The following is a 16,721-nucleotide window of genomic DNA, read 5'->3' on the forward strand; positions in this document are numbered from 1 at the left end:
TTCAACCCTATTCCCTTTGATTGCTCTTCCAATCAGATCTTGCCTTCGACCATGCAGCTGTTATAAAACTGTCTAAATTTGGGAAATCTGCCCACTGATCATGCTTCGGTGATCATGCCTAGTTGTTATCAATTTGAAAAGCAAGTCTGAAAGCTTATGACTTTAGTGACTGGGGATTTGAGAACAAACCACACAACTTTAGTAGGGTTCTGCAACAGGGCAAGAGAGAACCTTGGCTGGATATGAAGGGTGGCCTAGTACTTGGGCTGGCTCTGTTTAGAACCCCAGGGCCCCAACATCCAGTGAAAAAGTCTCTGTTGTTGTTGTTGTTGTTGTTGTTGTTGTTGTGTGCCTTCAAGCCATTTCCGACTTATGAAGGCAAAGCTATCATGGGGTTTTCTTGGCAAGTTTCTTGAGAGGAAGTTTGCCATTGTCCTTCTCTGAGGCTGAAAGCATTTTCATGACCAAGCTGGGAATCAAACCCTGGTCTCCAGAGTCACAGTCCAACACTCAAACCACTACACCACACTGGTTATCCAGCCTTTTGTTGTTGTTATTGTTGTGTGCCTCCAAATCATTTTTGACTTATGGTGATCCTAACACGAACCTATCATAGGGTTTTGTTGGGAAGTTTCTTCAGAGGCAGTTTCCATTGCCATCTTCTGAGGTTGAGAGAGTGTGACTTACTCAAGGTTACCTAGTGGGTTTTTATGCTCAAGTGGGGGATACTTCCCTTTTATTAGCCCTGGAGACACCGTTTTTTTTAAAAAGCACCCTCTTCCTCATGTGATATTTCCTGATTGTGTTGTAGTGTTCATTCTTTTCTTTTCAACTGAACCCCTATTAGCTGGAATAAGGGAGGGCTGGGTCAGAAAAAGAAGCGGAAAGACAAGCCTTCTGCTTAGCAATGCAAGTGGAAACTGGAGGAAGAGAAAATTTGGTCAACGGGCCAAAGCAGCCCTGAACCAGGATAATCTTTGCTTCCCTTAGGTTTTATGGCTGGTGGGAGAAGAGGCTTGTCAAAAGTATTTTCCTCTGCTGACTGTCAAAAAAATATACATCCCATTTTCTACTCTCCTTCTTCTGTCCTGGGAGGGGTCAGGCAAAGTCTCTCCCAGAATGTCTGTCCTAAAATTGTTTTGTCCACAGGCTTATTCAGTGTCCACAGGTGCCCTCCACTTTCTGTGATGAGCCAGAGGCTTGGAGGCATCTCCCCCTGACCAATGTACATTTTTCTTCATGGAAATTGTGGTTGCTTGACGAGGGGTAGATTTGATTGCTCCAAAGAGGAATGCAGGGTGAAGTACGTCAAGCTCTGTGGGAATTGTTCTCCTTGGGCCTATGGGTTTAGGAAAGGTCTGGCTGCAAATGCCAACAGTGCAAGAACAAGTGGTTTAGGAAAACATGGTAGGACATCATGAATAAAGCCAGCTGAAACCTAAAGATGACAGATCCGAAGGAAACTGCTCAGCCCAAATTGTCTTCATCAGAAAAAGCAAGTTGTGTTGTCAGCAGGATGTGAGAGCTCCATACTCCTCTCTTTTTGAAATCACATAACACATCTAAGGCCTAGATGTCAGTGCCTCCCATTACTTTTCTCTTATCTTTCTATCGGTGCATCTATACTGTAGAAATAATGCAGTTTGATACCATTTTAACTGCTATGGCTCCAAAATCCTGGGATCTGTAGTTTTGTGAGGCACCAGGACTTTTGGCAGAGAAGATTAAAGGCCTTTGCTAACTATAAATCCCAGGATTCTATTGATCTACTTGCACTTTTACATGCTTTCGAACTGCTAGGTTGGCAGAACCTGAGACTAGTTCACCCCATCACATGGCACTTGAGCCTTGAACTGCCAATCTTCCAACCTTATGATCATCAGAATTGACATCTTAACCATTTAGCTACTGCGTCCCCCATAATGACACAAATATCTAAAAGATAAGTAACATTGCAAAAGGTGTTAAAATTATCCCTAATTAAGTAACAATAGTAACATAATTATACCTTTGAGCTAGTATGGTTTGAGTGTTGGACTATGACTCTGGTGGCCAGGTTTTGAATCCCTACTTGGCTATGGAAACCCATTGGGTGGCCTTGGTAAAGTCACACTATCTCAGCCTCCAAAGAAGGGAAGGCAACCCCCCTGTGGAGAAATCTTGACAAGAAAATCCTGTAATACGGTCACCTTAGTGTCACCATATGTTACTCAGAAGCAACTTGTAGGAACCCAACAACAACAATTGTATCTTTTGTTTTGAAGAAAGGAACCACTTAGGGCTTGTCTACACCAGCCAGAATAATCTGGGCTGCTCAGAATAATTTAAATATTCTGACCCCCACTCCACCACATTACCTCTGCACTCCATAGCCATGCTGGGCAGCTCTCTACATGTGTGTTCTGCCTTGCTACCTGGCACTGCTGCCACTGGTGTGAGTTGTTTCCTCTGAGGTTAGAAATGAAGTGGCCAACATCTAATCACATGGCCGGATACCTCCTTGTAACCCCAAACAGTCACCCAGCATTGCTATGGATTTTCATGCAAAATCTAGAACAAAAGGTGAGGTTTGTAAATCAGATTTTAAAAGGGATGGGATAGATTAAGTACAGCCTTTTCTTGTCAAGACAGTCCACGTTCGAATTGGGGCTTTGATCCAGCATGGTGTCAACAGGTTGCAGTGAGGGGAAGGGGTGGGAGAAATGTTGTAATTGTTCCATGTAGACATGCCTTTAGTAGTAAATAGTAATTTGCAACTCATCACTTCGACGTTTTGGGCTATGTACACCTTTTGAGAAAATTCCAGGTTGAGTAGAAGCTAAGCAGAGCCATTTGGACTGGAACGTACTGTGGGACTGGATGGCTTCTGCCATGCCATCATTCAGACACAGAGCCCTGCAGCCAAAAGACTGGTCAGGTCATTCCAAATCAGTTTGAGAAATCTGTGGTCTTGCCTCCGCTTCCTCTTATGCACTCTGTTGGTTCCCTGCCCAAAGACCCTTCTACTTTCCTTATCTATCCTTCTTCCATCAAGTCCAAGTTCCAGCTCCCTTCCCACTAACAACACATGGTTCTCATTTGTCCTAGGTACAGCTGATGAGTCCCCCACCTACTAGTTTCTCCCCTGATCCCTGCATCCGACTGCATCTGACTTCTTTCAACTTCTTTCCCTTCCCATTTTAAGGACCAACCTCTTTCTCCCTGCCTTTAAAAAAAAAAAAAAAAAGCAGCATAGCTAATTCCTAACCACTTTGTTTTCACTCCACCAGTACACTACAGATCACATCTGCATGCCCTCCCTCCCAAGATCAAATTGGAGTGCAGTTTCCCATTCAAACATTTTACAGAAATAATTGAGATTGATTTGCAAACTTCCCAAGGCTAGGTTTGTTCATCCCTAGTTTATAAGAATGCACAATGCTATTGCCTCATTACCTCATTTGCTGAAATTCTGTGGCGCTTGTCTCTGGGGTTCTTTTTAGCTTATTGCTCAGTGCTTTTGAAACCCTCATTACTCACTATGCTGTTGTCTTCATTTGATAGCAATAAAGATCTGATGTTTTCTGAGAGGTAGTTTTAACTGAGCAGACACTTAACCTCTATGAAAAGATAATGTGTCTCATTACTTAGCAAATGCAGTATGTAAACAGCCATTTATCTTAATTGGTGGTAATGCACAAACCAGGAAGGTTAAGTATAATTCTGCAAGCATGCTGTGACATTTCCAGGCTTCTCTGCTGAGTGTTGTTACCAGCAACACACCATTGTAATGCCACAGTAACTGTCTTGCTAGTGCCAACGGATGCTATCCTACATACCCTGCAACTGTGTGGCTTTGAGGCTTCCTCCTTCTGTCTTGTGGCTTCCAGATGTTTGTCGAATATAAGATAATATTGAAAATGATATGATAGGTCAATAAGGAAGTAGCCCAGAATTCAAACAGAAATTTACTTGCCACGTGTGGCAAGTAAAAAGCAATGATAACACTACCTTGCCTCAGTTTTAATTTCTTTTCTGTTGTTTACTGGTAGGATTTCTACTTAAGGGAAAATGCATCATTGCTGCAAAAATGTTTGGTTCGTCGTGCAGTGAAATTATGTTCCTTAAATGCACTGTGGATATATTTTGCTCAAATGAGCAATTAGGGATATAAGCTTAAGCTACTTGGATTCCAGGCCATTGACTAAGATGCCTCAGCATTGTTATTTGTGTTGACACATGTAGAATCTTTTCTGCTGAGTCAGACCATTTGTCCATCTATCCCAGCAGTGATGGGGGGAGAATGCTCCTTCCTTCCTTTCTGGCTTTACCTTTACCTGCTCTCTCATCCTCTTACCCAAATCTCCAAACATGGAAAAATGCTCTGCATGGTACCCTGACACTGAGTCTCCCTCTCTTTAGATGACCTGTCTTGCCCTGACTTGTTGTTGTTGTTGTTGTTGTGTGCCTTCAAGTTATTTCTGCTTTATGGCAACCCCAAGATAACTCTATCACAGGGTTTTCTTGGCATGATTTGTTCAGAGGAGGTTTGCCATTGCCTTTCCCTGAAGCTGAAAGCATGTGACTTGCCCAAGGTCACCCCATGGGAATTGAACCCTGCTCTCCAGAGTTGCAGTCCAGCACTCAAACCACTGCGCTATGCTGGCTCTGCAATCTAATAATGAAAGATCCTTTTTTCTGCAAATTTTGGTTTTGCTGAGTTGCACTCTCTGAACATAAGAAGTGTTCCTGTGTTCAAGTTCTGTTACAGGCATTCTTTATTTCTGAATGTGGTTATGATTCTGTGTGTAAATCCATTGTATTCCACAACAGACATAGGAATGGTTACTCAGTTAGATGTGTGCTACTTGCACATTAAAAATGTGGAACGCTGGCCTGCAGCTAATCTTATAGCTGCTTTGTGTTTGTAAATAAGCAAGTGCATGTAGCTTTAACACACAAGTACATATTTGGGCAGCTCTAAGATGAGGAAGAGATTCAAAACAAATAATAACTGAGGGTTGGTTTTATGGTGCATGCATCCTTAAGAAGAGAGAATTCAGTATCCTCTGTCTGGATATCTTTAGCATTGCTGTCCTAATTCTGGTGATGTTGGAGTGGCTTGCCATGAGCTAGATATCCGAAGGCTGTGGGAAAACTTCATGGGGGGGGTTGTATTCAGGAGAAGCCATCCTTTCACTTTGCCCACCCCTGAGCCAAAATCTTGTGGCTCTGAAGTTTGATTGTGCATCCATAGAAACTGTAATCAGTGCTTTGTTGTGGATGATGGCTGCCTTCAAATCATTTCTGATTTATGGCAATCCTAAAATTACCCTATCATAGGGTTTTCTTGGCAAAAGTGGTTCAGAGAAAATGTGCCATTTCCTTCCCCTGAGGCTGAAGTCATGTGAGTTGCCCAAAGTCTCCCAGTGGGCTTACATGGCCAAGTGGGGAATTGAACTCTGATCTCCAGCACTCAAACCACTATGCCCTGCTGGCTCCCAGCCAGTGCTTTAGACGGTAGACCTTAATTTTCCTGTAGGTCAGTGACTGAACCAAACACAGTTTGTTTGTCCCATATTTGGTCTTTTCTTTTCCAGCCTCTTTCTCAGCACCTGTTTTAGGCAGATAGCTAGAGAAACAAGCCAAATATAAGCTACAGTTCTGGTTCCAGATTTAATGGCAAGCCATGTTCAAAATGGTTTATAAGCCAGTAACAAAGAAAGGCTTTTAATTTCAGTTTTTATTGACACAGTAACAAGCTAGAATTCAACTAACTACAAACTTGAGGACAAATCTGACCAGTGTTGTGCAGTTTGACTCTCAGGGACCTATGTTAATTGAATCAGTGGAGAAGGGCCAATTTTAAACTCAAATAAGTTTAACTAATAAAGACTCCAACAAATTGTCTCATCTCAGCCCAGACACTTGCTCATTTTTGAACCCAATGAGAGCTCATGGCCACCTTTGGAGCCTCCAGCTGGGCATAGACTCTGCTGGTTTTCTTTGGAGACATTTGGTGAGATGTTTAGCTCCTTCTGTAGCTTCCTCAAGGCTCAGCACAATAGGGACAAGCCTCCAGGTAATTCCATGCTCAAGATATGATTTCAGTGATTAGAGAGAGGAGGTTTAGGAGGCATCATACAATAGAATGTGACTTTGCTGAATAATTGACAGGTTTAGGAAACTGAAGTTGCTTGTGTCTCTAAAGACTGCTAACCTCATAGCCTTGATTGTATTTTTCAAAAGTTGTTTATATTTATATCTTTCAGCTCTGAAAAGATCCTTTGAGGTTGAAGAGGTAGACCAGCCACCAAATTCTTCCACTCCACAAAGACGGACACCCAACACACTTGTTCGATCTACAGTATCCAGCTCCACACAGAAGTTCCAGGATCTTGGGGCCAGGAATTCAGAGAGTCCTTCCAGACATGTGGAGCCTCCTGCACAAAGGTCTCCCAAGTCCTCTCTGAGAAGAGTTGAGCTCTCTGGGCCAAAACATCCTGAAACAGTGTCCAGAAGAACAGAGATCTCCATTGATATCTCATCAAAGCAAGTGGAGAATTCCACTGCAGGAGCCTCAAGATTTGGCCTAAAGAGAGGAGATGTGTTGGGGCACAAGCCTCCAGAGACTGCTCCCAGAAGGACTGAGATCAGTATAGGTAAACCTCAGGACCAAGCGCTTCGCAGAATGGATGTTCCCACAAAGATTCCAGAGCCAACACAGCGTAGAGTTGAAGCCAGTAGTCCACCTATGCCTGATGTTGCTACCAAACGTGTGGAAATCCAGGTAACAAAGTCTACAGAGGTCCCAGTACACCCTGCCAAGCATATTGAAAATGCGGAGCCTTTCTCAGCCAACCAGCACCTGCCACCAGAACCAAAAGTACAGGCAGTAGGAGTGACTGAGGCTATACCCAAAAGTCAAGAAGGTAAGTGGAATAATAGATTTTGAAAAACTGTGCATCTTTATTTGTGGATAAATGTACTTGTATCTTTTAATAGCTGTTCCGCTACTCATCTAGATTATTATTATCACTCTTTTGAAATTATAGAATTTATATGTTTGCCCATGGCTGCTTTCACACAGGTCAACTTATATCTATGTCTTAAATGAATTGACTACAAACCATCTGTGTATGAATTCCACAACTAACTAGTGTTCAGATACATTGGGGATTTTGTAGACAAGACCTTATGCATAGCACTGAATCTCTCTCTTGGTTCATTTGTAGCGTCACTGATCCAAAACATATTGCAGAAGTAATCCAGTTTGAAACTGCTTTAACTGCCCTGACTCAATGCTAGGGAATTCTGGGAACTGTAGTTTTGTGAGACATTTAGTCTTTTCTATCTGCAAGCTCTGGTGCCACAATAAACTACTATTTCCAAGATTCCCTAGCACTGAACCAGGGCAGTTAAACTGGATTATTTCTGCAGTGTGTTTTGGACCATGTAAATTCATTATTTCATAACATTAACTCAGTAGAGGTACAGGGTGACTCTCCCTATCTGGAATTCCAAAATACTTCAGAACCAAAAACTTTTTTTGCTTTTGCTTTCTTATGGTTCATTGTACACTAACTTTGCTTCATGCATAAAAATATTTAAAAATATTATACAAAATTACCTTTAGGCTATGTGTATAAGTTGTATATGAAACATAAATGAATTTTATCCTTAGACTTGGGCCCCATCTCCAAGATATTTCATTATGTACATATATTCAAATATAGGTATTCAAAAATAAAAAAATAATAATCCAAAATCCAAAACACTTCTGGTCCCAAGCATTTTGGGTAAGAGATACTCTACCTGTACTGCACTCATTTGATCTGAAAACAATTACAGTAAGCTGTGGCATACATTAGATTTTTGCATTTTGACAATGGAGGACTCTGTGTATAGTACCTACATCCTATTGCGAATAACTCACTTCAGAGTTTTTGATGATTTGGTACAGAGGTGAAACTTGGAAGGTAATGCTGGTAAAGTTTTGCAGTTGAGAACATTATCACCTCTGCATTTAGATTGTTCCTTATATTAAGCTTTTAATAAGGGGGACTTGGAGATGTACTTAATAAAAAAAAATAGAGTACTAGGAACTTCTCACTGAGGAAAGAATTCAGCCAACTAGATTGTTTTTTAATTAGTATTCTTTATTAATATGAAAAACACATAAATAAAATAACGTTTGTGCTCAACAACTTTTAGGAAAATGCACCTTCTATTTACATTTTCTCTACAGTTGGCTGGTCTTATGCACAGATTTTTTATTCACAGATTCAAGCATCTGTAAAAAAAAAGTATAAATTTCAAATATCAAACCTTGATTTTCCATTTTTTATAAGGGACACCATTATGCTCTTACATTATATTTAATGGGAAAGAGCATCCATGAATTTTGTTATCCACGGGGGATCTTGGAACCAAACCCCAGCGTATAACAAGATCCCACTGTATTTTATATCTTCTTATCTGCTTTCCCAACACAAATAATAAGCAATTATTCATATATATATATATGTATATATATATATATATATATATATATATATATATATATATTATACACCCTTGCAGTCAATTTTGTTATTTTCAATGTTTTCTTAATCTTTTTTCCCTGTTTCTCTCATTGACTCTTCATCATTCTGTATTTCCTTCAATTATGTGTTGATTTTACCCTTTTATGATAATCAATTCCGAATATAAAGATTTTCAAAATCCCTATTAACAGCTTCCTTGTGATACCAAATGTAGGCATGCCACCCAAATCTTATATTTTAGGATTCTATATTCAGTAGATTTAAATTTTCCAATTTAATCCAATCTTGTATCCACATTAATGCACAAGCCCAATAATATAATTTTAGGTCTGGTAATGCACATCCTCCCTTGTCTCTTTCCTTCTTTAGCAACTCACATTTAATCCTTGTCTTTTCCTCCCTCCCCCTGATCCTACCTCTTGGGAAGGTTCCAGATGGTGAGGCTGGGGGACAGCTGCTCTCATAAAAGAGATCTGACATCTGGCGTACCTCAGGGCACCATCCTGTCCCCCATGCTATTTAACATTTACATGAAGCCGCTGGGACAGATCATTCGGAATCATGGAACACGGTGTTATCAGTACGCTGATGACACCCAGCTCTACCTCTCCATGTCTCCGACTGATACAGTGACTAAGGAAGGCACCTCTCCTCTAGATGCCTGCCTGAGATCAGTAATGGGCTGGATGAGGGAAAACAAACTCAGGCTGAATCTAGAGAAAACACAGGTACTTGTGATAGGTACCCCAAGTCCAGGCATGGAGATTTGTCATCCAGTCCTAGATGGGGTCACACTTCCCCTAAAGGAGTACTCCTGGATTCATCTCTATAGTTATCATCTCAAGTAGATGCGATGGCCAGGAGTGCTTGGTACCAGCTTCGGCTGATACGCCAACTGTGTCCCTACCTGGACAGAAAGGACCTTGAAACTGTAGTACACGCACTGGTAATCTCTGACTTAGATTTCTGTAACACGCTCTACATGGGGCTACCTTTGTACCAAGTTCAGAAGCTTCAACTAGTCCAAAACCCAGCAGCCAGAGTGGTCACTGGGACCTGAAGGTCAGACCACATAACACCTGTACTAAAATCTTTACACTGGCTGCCAATCAGCTTCCGGGCCCAATACAAAGTGTTGGTCATTACCTTTAAAGCCCTACATGGCTTGGGCCCGAGTTACTTGAGGGAACACCTCTCCCGACATAATCTGCCCCGCACTCTCAGAACAAATGGGAAGAACTTACTTGATCATCCTAAAGTGAGATTAACAACTACTCCCCAAAGAGCATATTCGGCAATGGCCCCTACACTTTGGAATAACCTTCCGGAAGAGCTCCAACTCACTTCTACCTTGGATGCCTTTAAGAAGGCGCTGAAAACTTCACTCTTCCGGCAAGCATACCCTCCTGATCTTTTATAGATCTGATGAAAAATTCTATCTCTCAAATAGGAGTATACCTCAGGATGTTAATGAATTTTTATATTGTATTAACTGTTTTTAGATAGTTTATGGTTTTTATACTGTGATTTTAAATACTGTTACTAGAATTATTGTTGTTGAACTGTATAATTTGACTGTAATCCTGCTTCAATCCGCCAGGAGAGGTAGGAAAACATAAATTAAAAAAAAATAAATTAAAAATAAATTTGCTGAGTTCTTTATTCCATTCTACAAATATTCTGTCACTAATGATGCTAGGCAAATTTTGGAAAAGAAACATAAATCTGGGCAATATGTTCATCTTTATGATCAATACCCTACCCAACAAACTCAAATCTAGCTTGTTCCACTTATACAAATCCTTTTTGTAATGTGCATGTGATCTGGATAGCATACCATTTTTTGGCTGATGCTTTGCTATGCGGAATCATTTTACTGTAACAAACAGATCAAATGAAAAACAGCCTCTCTGTTTAGTGAAATTCAGGATTCTTTCCCCTCTGGATACTATAACTGGAGAGCAATAATTTTTCCATGGGTTAAAGCCCCCTTTTAGTTTGCTTCCCTGTTTTATGTTAGTTCTATTTTGCTTTCAATTACACTCTATGTTAAATCACCTCCTCCCTCCTCGGTACAAAGTTCTGCATACTTTCATATTCATTTGATTTAAAGAGGCCATTATAGCTGTCATCCCAAGACATTCAGAGAACTTTTTATTTCTTTCTCACTGATGCCTTCATTCCCTCTCATGCTAGGTATAGTTATCTTGTCTGATATCACATCCTCTTCTTGTCCAGTTCATGAAACATGTTGTACGTTAATTAATAATTAGAGGGTATGATCCCTACCTATTGTTGGCTCTTTGGATAAACAGCTTCTGATACCATTTCTCTCTTGCTTTTCTCTGGGCTGTTCTCCACCTACACATTGCAAGGAAGGTTGGGGGCTTTTATTCCTTCTCTCACTTTTGACCCAATTACCTTCACCCTTTGTACTATGAAGGTCCCAGAATTCAAGGGGCCTGTGCAATATGTTAACCTGGGGATGGGGGTTGTTTCATTTGCTGGTACAGGTTGAGTCTCCCTTATTTGGAATTCTAAAATCCAAAACACCCCAAAAACCAAAACGTTTTTCATGAGTGGCTGAGATAGGAGGCAGTGCTCATCATTATTAAGCCAAAGAGGCAGCATTGAAGATTTTCACATGGCATTGTTATATCGTTCCTTTATCATCCCAAAGTGTAGTGGAATCGTCTTAACAGATAGACGATTCCAAAAGATTTTCACATGAAGCTGTTAGTGTTCTTAAATCATTGCTAAATCATTCTTAAATCGTTGTTGTGTCCAGTGTGTGAATGTAACTGTTTTGAAATCGTTTTTTAATCATTTATTGCTGAATTCTGATATATCAACAATTTAAGAACACTAACAGCCTCATGTGAAAATCTTTTGGAATCATCTATCTGTAAAGACGATTCCACTACACTTTAGGACGATAAAGGAACGATATAACAATGCAGTGTGAAAATCTTCATTGTCTGCCTGCTCTGTGGGTCATGTGGCCAGCATGACTACACAGAACACTGTTTACCTTCCCACTGAAGTGGTACCTATTTATCTACTTGCATTTGCATGCTTTCAAACTGTTAGGGAGAAGCTGGGGCTAGTGATGGGAGCTCACCCCATCATGCAGCGATTGGGCCCCGAACTGCCAATTTGCCAATCTTCCAATCAACAGAGTCAGTGACTTAACCCCTGAGCCACTGCATCACCATGAGATGTATATGAAACATAAATTAATTTTGTGTTTAGACCTAAGTCACATCTCCAAGATATCTCATTATGTACATATATGCAAAATAGGTATTCTAAAATAAAATAAAAAATCTGAAATCCAAAACATTGCTGGTCCCAAGCATTTAGGATAAGGGAGGCTCAACCTCTACTCTCTTGAGGTATGTCAGAAGAACTGAGAACCATGCTAAGTGCACGTTTCTAATCTTTCTATTTTTTATTGGGAACATACTTGGCTAGGACTGTTTTGCTTTAGCAACACATGAGGCATGGGGAACCACTTCTTACCACCATCTACTATGTTTAGAGCCCCCCCTAATGTTCTTGAACTTCCTTAGCTGGACCTTTTCACATCACTCGTGCTGTGGGACAGGAAGGGAGTGTTTCTCTTAAATCTTCAAGTCTTCTGTGTGATAACCACAGAACTGCCCTTGCCAAATCACATTATAGAAGAACTGTGTTCCATTGTATACAACTGAGGAGGCATCTTCTTTCTTGAAATCCAGGTTGTGTGGGAAATAAAAACAAGGCCTTGTCCAAGCTTCCTTCCATCCTGATCTGTGATTTCAAAGACAGGCCTGCTGAGAGCCAATTTCAGTAAATAAATCTTCTTAGAAAGTTCTGACCTGACCATCAGTATAAAAGCTGCTTTCTTCTCACTCTTTTCCTCCTGCCTTGTTTAGCAAAGAAAAATCTTAAAGAGATTTTTGGAAGGAACATCATTTCCAACATGTCTCCAACTTTGGGCAGAGTTTTGGAAATATAGCTACTGTGCCTCTACTGGTAAGCTAATTGAATGAAATATTAGCATCTCTCCAGTGGGTTCTATATAAATACCAGGTAGGAATTGAGATCTGAAAGGCTGCTAGTTGTGAAAACAGACCAAGAAAGGCTATTAAATCTTCCCTTGAATTGTCTAAAATCTAAGATTCTTGGTAGGAAACAAAACAGTCTGTTAGACAGTCATTATTACTTTAACACCAGTATTAAAATAGTGACTTTAAAATTGGGTATGATGATATGAGTGCCATCTTATCAGTACCAGAATTACTCCCTTTCGATGGTCTCATAAGAGCCAATGTAAAAGTTACTAAGAAATTGTTTCTGATTGGCAAGGATTCCCCATTTTACCAAAATGGGAAAGTTTTGTGTAGAGATGGCTTTCATTTGGTTCTAGTGACATTTATTATATAGCCACTGTGTACCAACATGTTGTCATCAGATCTAATACCTTTGCCCTAGTTAGTCCAGATGATTCTTAAGAGAAAAGACATGGAAAAGAAAAAATGGACCTCAAACAAAAAGATCACCAGGAGCAGGAGCAAAAACAGAAAATAGATGCAGATGGCAAAAAGTGAAATAAAAGAACATTTGGCTTATCCCTGTTTGCACTCAAACAAACTGCATGGAGAGGCAATGTGACCCATCTTGCTAAACACTCAGCTTAGCATGACATGAGTTCCCAAGATTGCTGAGCTCAGCATCATGTGGGACAGAGTTCTTCACTGGAGTCTAGAGACAGAAGTCATGGTGCAGCAAGCAGCTGCCTGGAAGTGGGATGAGGGTAATTTAGAGGGGGCTCCGGTGTCCCAGGTCAGCTGCTGAGGGTAAGGCTTAAACAATGACAGCAGCTGTCTGGCAGGAGATTTAAAGCATGAGACGGCAACATTCAGTGAGATTAATACAAAGGGGGCTTTTAGTTCCACAGAAGCCCTGCGTTTCGTACAAGAGCAGAGGAATCAGAGGCAAATAGACACGATAGGTTCTCCTTGCATCCATCTACAGTATCTGTTCCTCTCTGCTCAAATGCATTGCCCAGAAAAAGACGTAGCAGTGCTGCGTTGGTTTTTGTAAAGCTACCTGATTATCAATTCACTTTTCAACTGCTTCTTTCTCCCACTTCATTGTTTTCACTGACATCTCCTTCTGTACCATGGGGCAGGGACATCCCTTTGGTCTCTTGGGTCTTTTGAAAGTTGACTACTATAATTTCATGGGTAAAGTTTAGCAAAGTAAATCAGGGGTATCCTCTGAAATGGTAGTTGATTTCAAGAATTCTTCAGAAAGGATCCAAGACAGTCATAGCCTATGGGGATCTCCCGCTTGGCTCCAAATGATGCACTTGTCTTTATTTTTTGGAGAATGCCACATCATTTGTCCTTTGATTATTTTTATCATAAAATGGGGTAATGGAAGGAGTTGTTGCTGATTGTAATTATACTACAACATTGCTTTGTATTAAAGTCTCAGGTTACACAGAAGCATGCAGGGACAAAGAAGTGAAGAAAACCCTTATTAATGTACAATCTGGTCTTAAACTACTGGTGCCTGTTTTCAGCACTGTCCTAGTGTGGCTGAGAGTAGAAACAAATGAACAAATCTAAATAATTTTAGAGCATTGTCCATAACGTCTGTGGCATATTTGACTCTTTCTAAACTTTCTAAACTTTTTACACTTGTATCCTGTACTTTATCTTTCCCCTAAATTATGTATGTATTGTAATTTATAGCTGGGTGCTAAGGGCCTACTATTAGCAAAGAGTGCATATTGATCAGCACTCTGCTCATAACACTTCCTTGATGAGCATGAATTGATAAAGCTCCCCTCCCAATTTTTTGGGTTACTCTTCATTTTTCAGCTGGGGGGAATTAATGTCCTTCAGTCAATAACTTAGGCAACTGAATCCTTCTTTTTGGCTCTCCAGAGGTGGAGAGGTTAGAAACAAGGGCTTCAACTACACTGCAGAATTAATGCAGTTTGACACTGCTTTAACTACCATAGCTCAATGCTGTGGAATTCTGAGATTTGTAGTTTTGTGAGATATTTAGCCTTCTCTGTCAGATTGCTCTGGTGCCACAACAAACTATAAAACCCAGGATTCCACAGGATGGAGCCATGACAGTTTAAGTAGTGTCAAACTACATTAATCTGCAGTGTTTCAGCAACCTAGGGCAGAGTGGATCTTCCATCACTCCCATTCCTATTTTTCTTCCTATTTGATTCTCATTTTAAAAACACAACACATTTATAGCCCCACAAAAGAAGAACACAATGATTTTTAAAAAGCGCGGGGGGGGGGGGGGGATACTTAAATGTGAAAACACATTCCATCATCTGGTGAAATATTGCTGAATTGCTACTCCACTGTAAAAGATAAAATTGGTCATGATGGAGGGCAGCTGGAAATAGAGTGACAAAACAGTGGTGCCAGAGCCTACTGCTCATGGAACCCTAGAAGCATAGATACAGTAAGGACTAAACCACCACCATAAACCATTATATACTTATAAATGGAAAGTACTAGTAGTGACATCACATTCTCATCACAAAGCTTATATTTGATTTTTCTCACAAATATCAGAATGCCACAGGATGAGTCCTAGTCCTCTCTAACCTTGCACTGTACTACCTACACCCAAGCTTGTACCCTCTGTAAGTGTTATACCCTAAGCACTCACAGCTAGAATGGTTTGGAGATGATGGGAACTAGTCCAATGCGTCTGGGGTGCGCCAGCTTGAGGAAAGCTGGTCTGTAGCATGGAAGAATATATAATGAGAACAGCATGAGTAAGTGGATTCTTGTAGCTACTATAGTTATCTCCTAAGCAAGTATGCTTGGCTCTCAGCTTCTGTTCCCTCCCTCTGTCCCTTTCCATCTGCTCCACAATGACTTTCTGTGATATTTAATTTGCTTTGAAGGCAGTGAACATAAGCAATGTCATGACTTGTACATTCATGGAATATCCAAAGGGGAAAATGAAGAACAACTGGCACCTTAGCCACAGTGCAGGGAATAAGCCTAGCTTCCTTCCATCATGGAAAAAGTGGGCCCACTGGCATCTGATTAACCAAGAGAGTGATGACAGTTCAGTGGCTGGGCTTCTTGAAACTTAAGTGAAGCTAAAGTAAAGAGTAGAGTACAGCTGCCGAGATATGGATTTGAGGTCAGAGGTGCTATGCTTTTCCATCCTTCCAAAATGCTTGTCTTGGAAACAAGCATGTGCCAGCATTCAGCCTAGGTGTATTTTAAGCAGATCTGAGATGGAATCCCACTCACAGGGTGACCAGATATCATAACCACAAAGGAGGACAAGGCACCTGCAAAAAAATAAGACCTAAAAACACTCATATAAATATAAATTCATAGTCCTCAGTCATTCTCAAAATGGAGGACATAAACCAAATAAAAGCTAAAACACTCATAAATTCATGCTTCTTATCCATGCTCAAAATGGAGACATTTTGAAATTCCTCCTGGACAGAATACTGAAATGGAAGACATGTCTTGGAAAAGGTGGACATCTGGTCACCGGGCCCACACTCTGGATTCATGAATAAATAGTTCACATATGTTAAAAAAAAACAACGCTTGAAATTCTCATCAAGCTTATCTTCTTGATTCATTTAATCTCACTTTTATTTCTTTCCTAATGAGCCTATGGAGGGGGAGATAGAATTATCAAATAGTTCTAACTATTCAGAAATTATTCTCTTCTTACTAGGCTGTTGTGAAATGACATGTTATCACACAGGAGTGGAGAGCTTCTTTTACCCCTCCCTCTCCATCTGAGACCCCCCCTCCCAGAATGTCCTCCATTCTGCCATTGAAAAAATGAATCTTTCTATTGGTGTGAAATACAATGCCTAGTTGGAGAATATTCATTTTGCCTTTGCTCAGCAATATTAATGTATATGGTAAATTTCACATACAGTTTTACCATACTGTATTTCCAAAGTTTCTTGGCCAAACAATGGCTCATGTTAGTAATGATAAATGTGGTATATTTAAAGTGAAACTTGCTTTCTGATCTTACAGTCCATCAGTTTCAACAAGGCAGGAAGTGAATTTGGGTTAGAGCAGTGCTTCTCAATTATTTTCTGTCATGCCCCCCCTAGGAAGAAGAAAACATTTCGCGCCCCCCCCCCCCCGCGCGACTGTAAATAGTATCATTTGTCTAAAA

At 40.5% G+C, this 16,721-nt stretch overlaps 1 protein-coding gene across 3 annotated transcripts in view; it reads left to right on the forward strand.

Annotated features, from left to right (window-relative positions):
- The window catches only part of SEPTIN9 (septin 9), a 337,055-nt gene that overhangs the window by 181,897 nt on the left and 138,437 nt on the right, over positions 1-16,721 (forward strand). For all 3 annotated transcript variants that reach the window (XM_042448795.1, XM_042448797.1, XM_042448796.1), the window contains one exon: positions 6,252-6,911. In XM_042448795.1, the coding sequence (XP_042304729.1) occupies positions 6,252-6,911 (660 nt within the window). The remainder of the gene's footprint in view (positions 1-6,251; positions 6,912-16,721) is intronic.

This window comes from Sceloporus undulatus, chromosome 2 (assembly GCF_019175285.1).
Source record: "Sceloporus undulatus isolate JIND9_A2432 ecotype Alabama chromosome 2, SceUnd_v1.1, whole genome shotgun sequence".
Lineage (NCBI taxonomy): Eukaryota > Metazoa > Chordata > Lepidosauria > Squamata > Phrynosomatidae > Sceloporus > Sceloporus undulatus.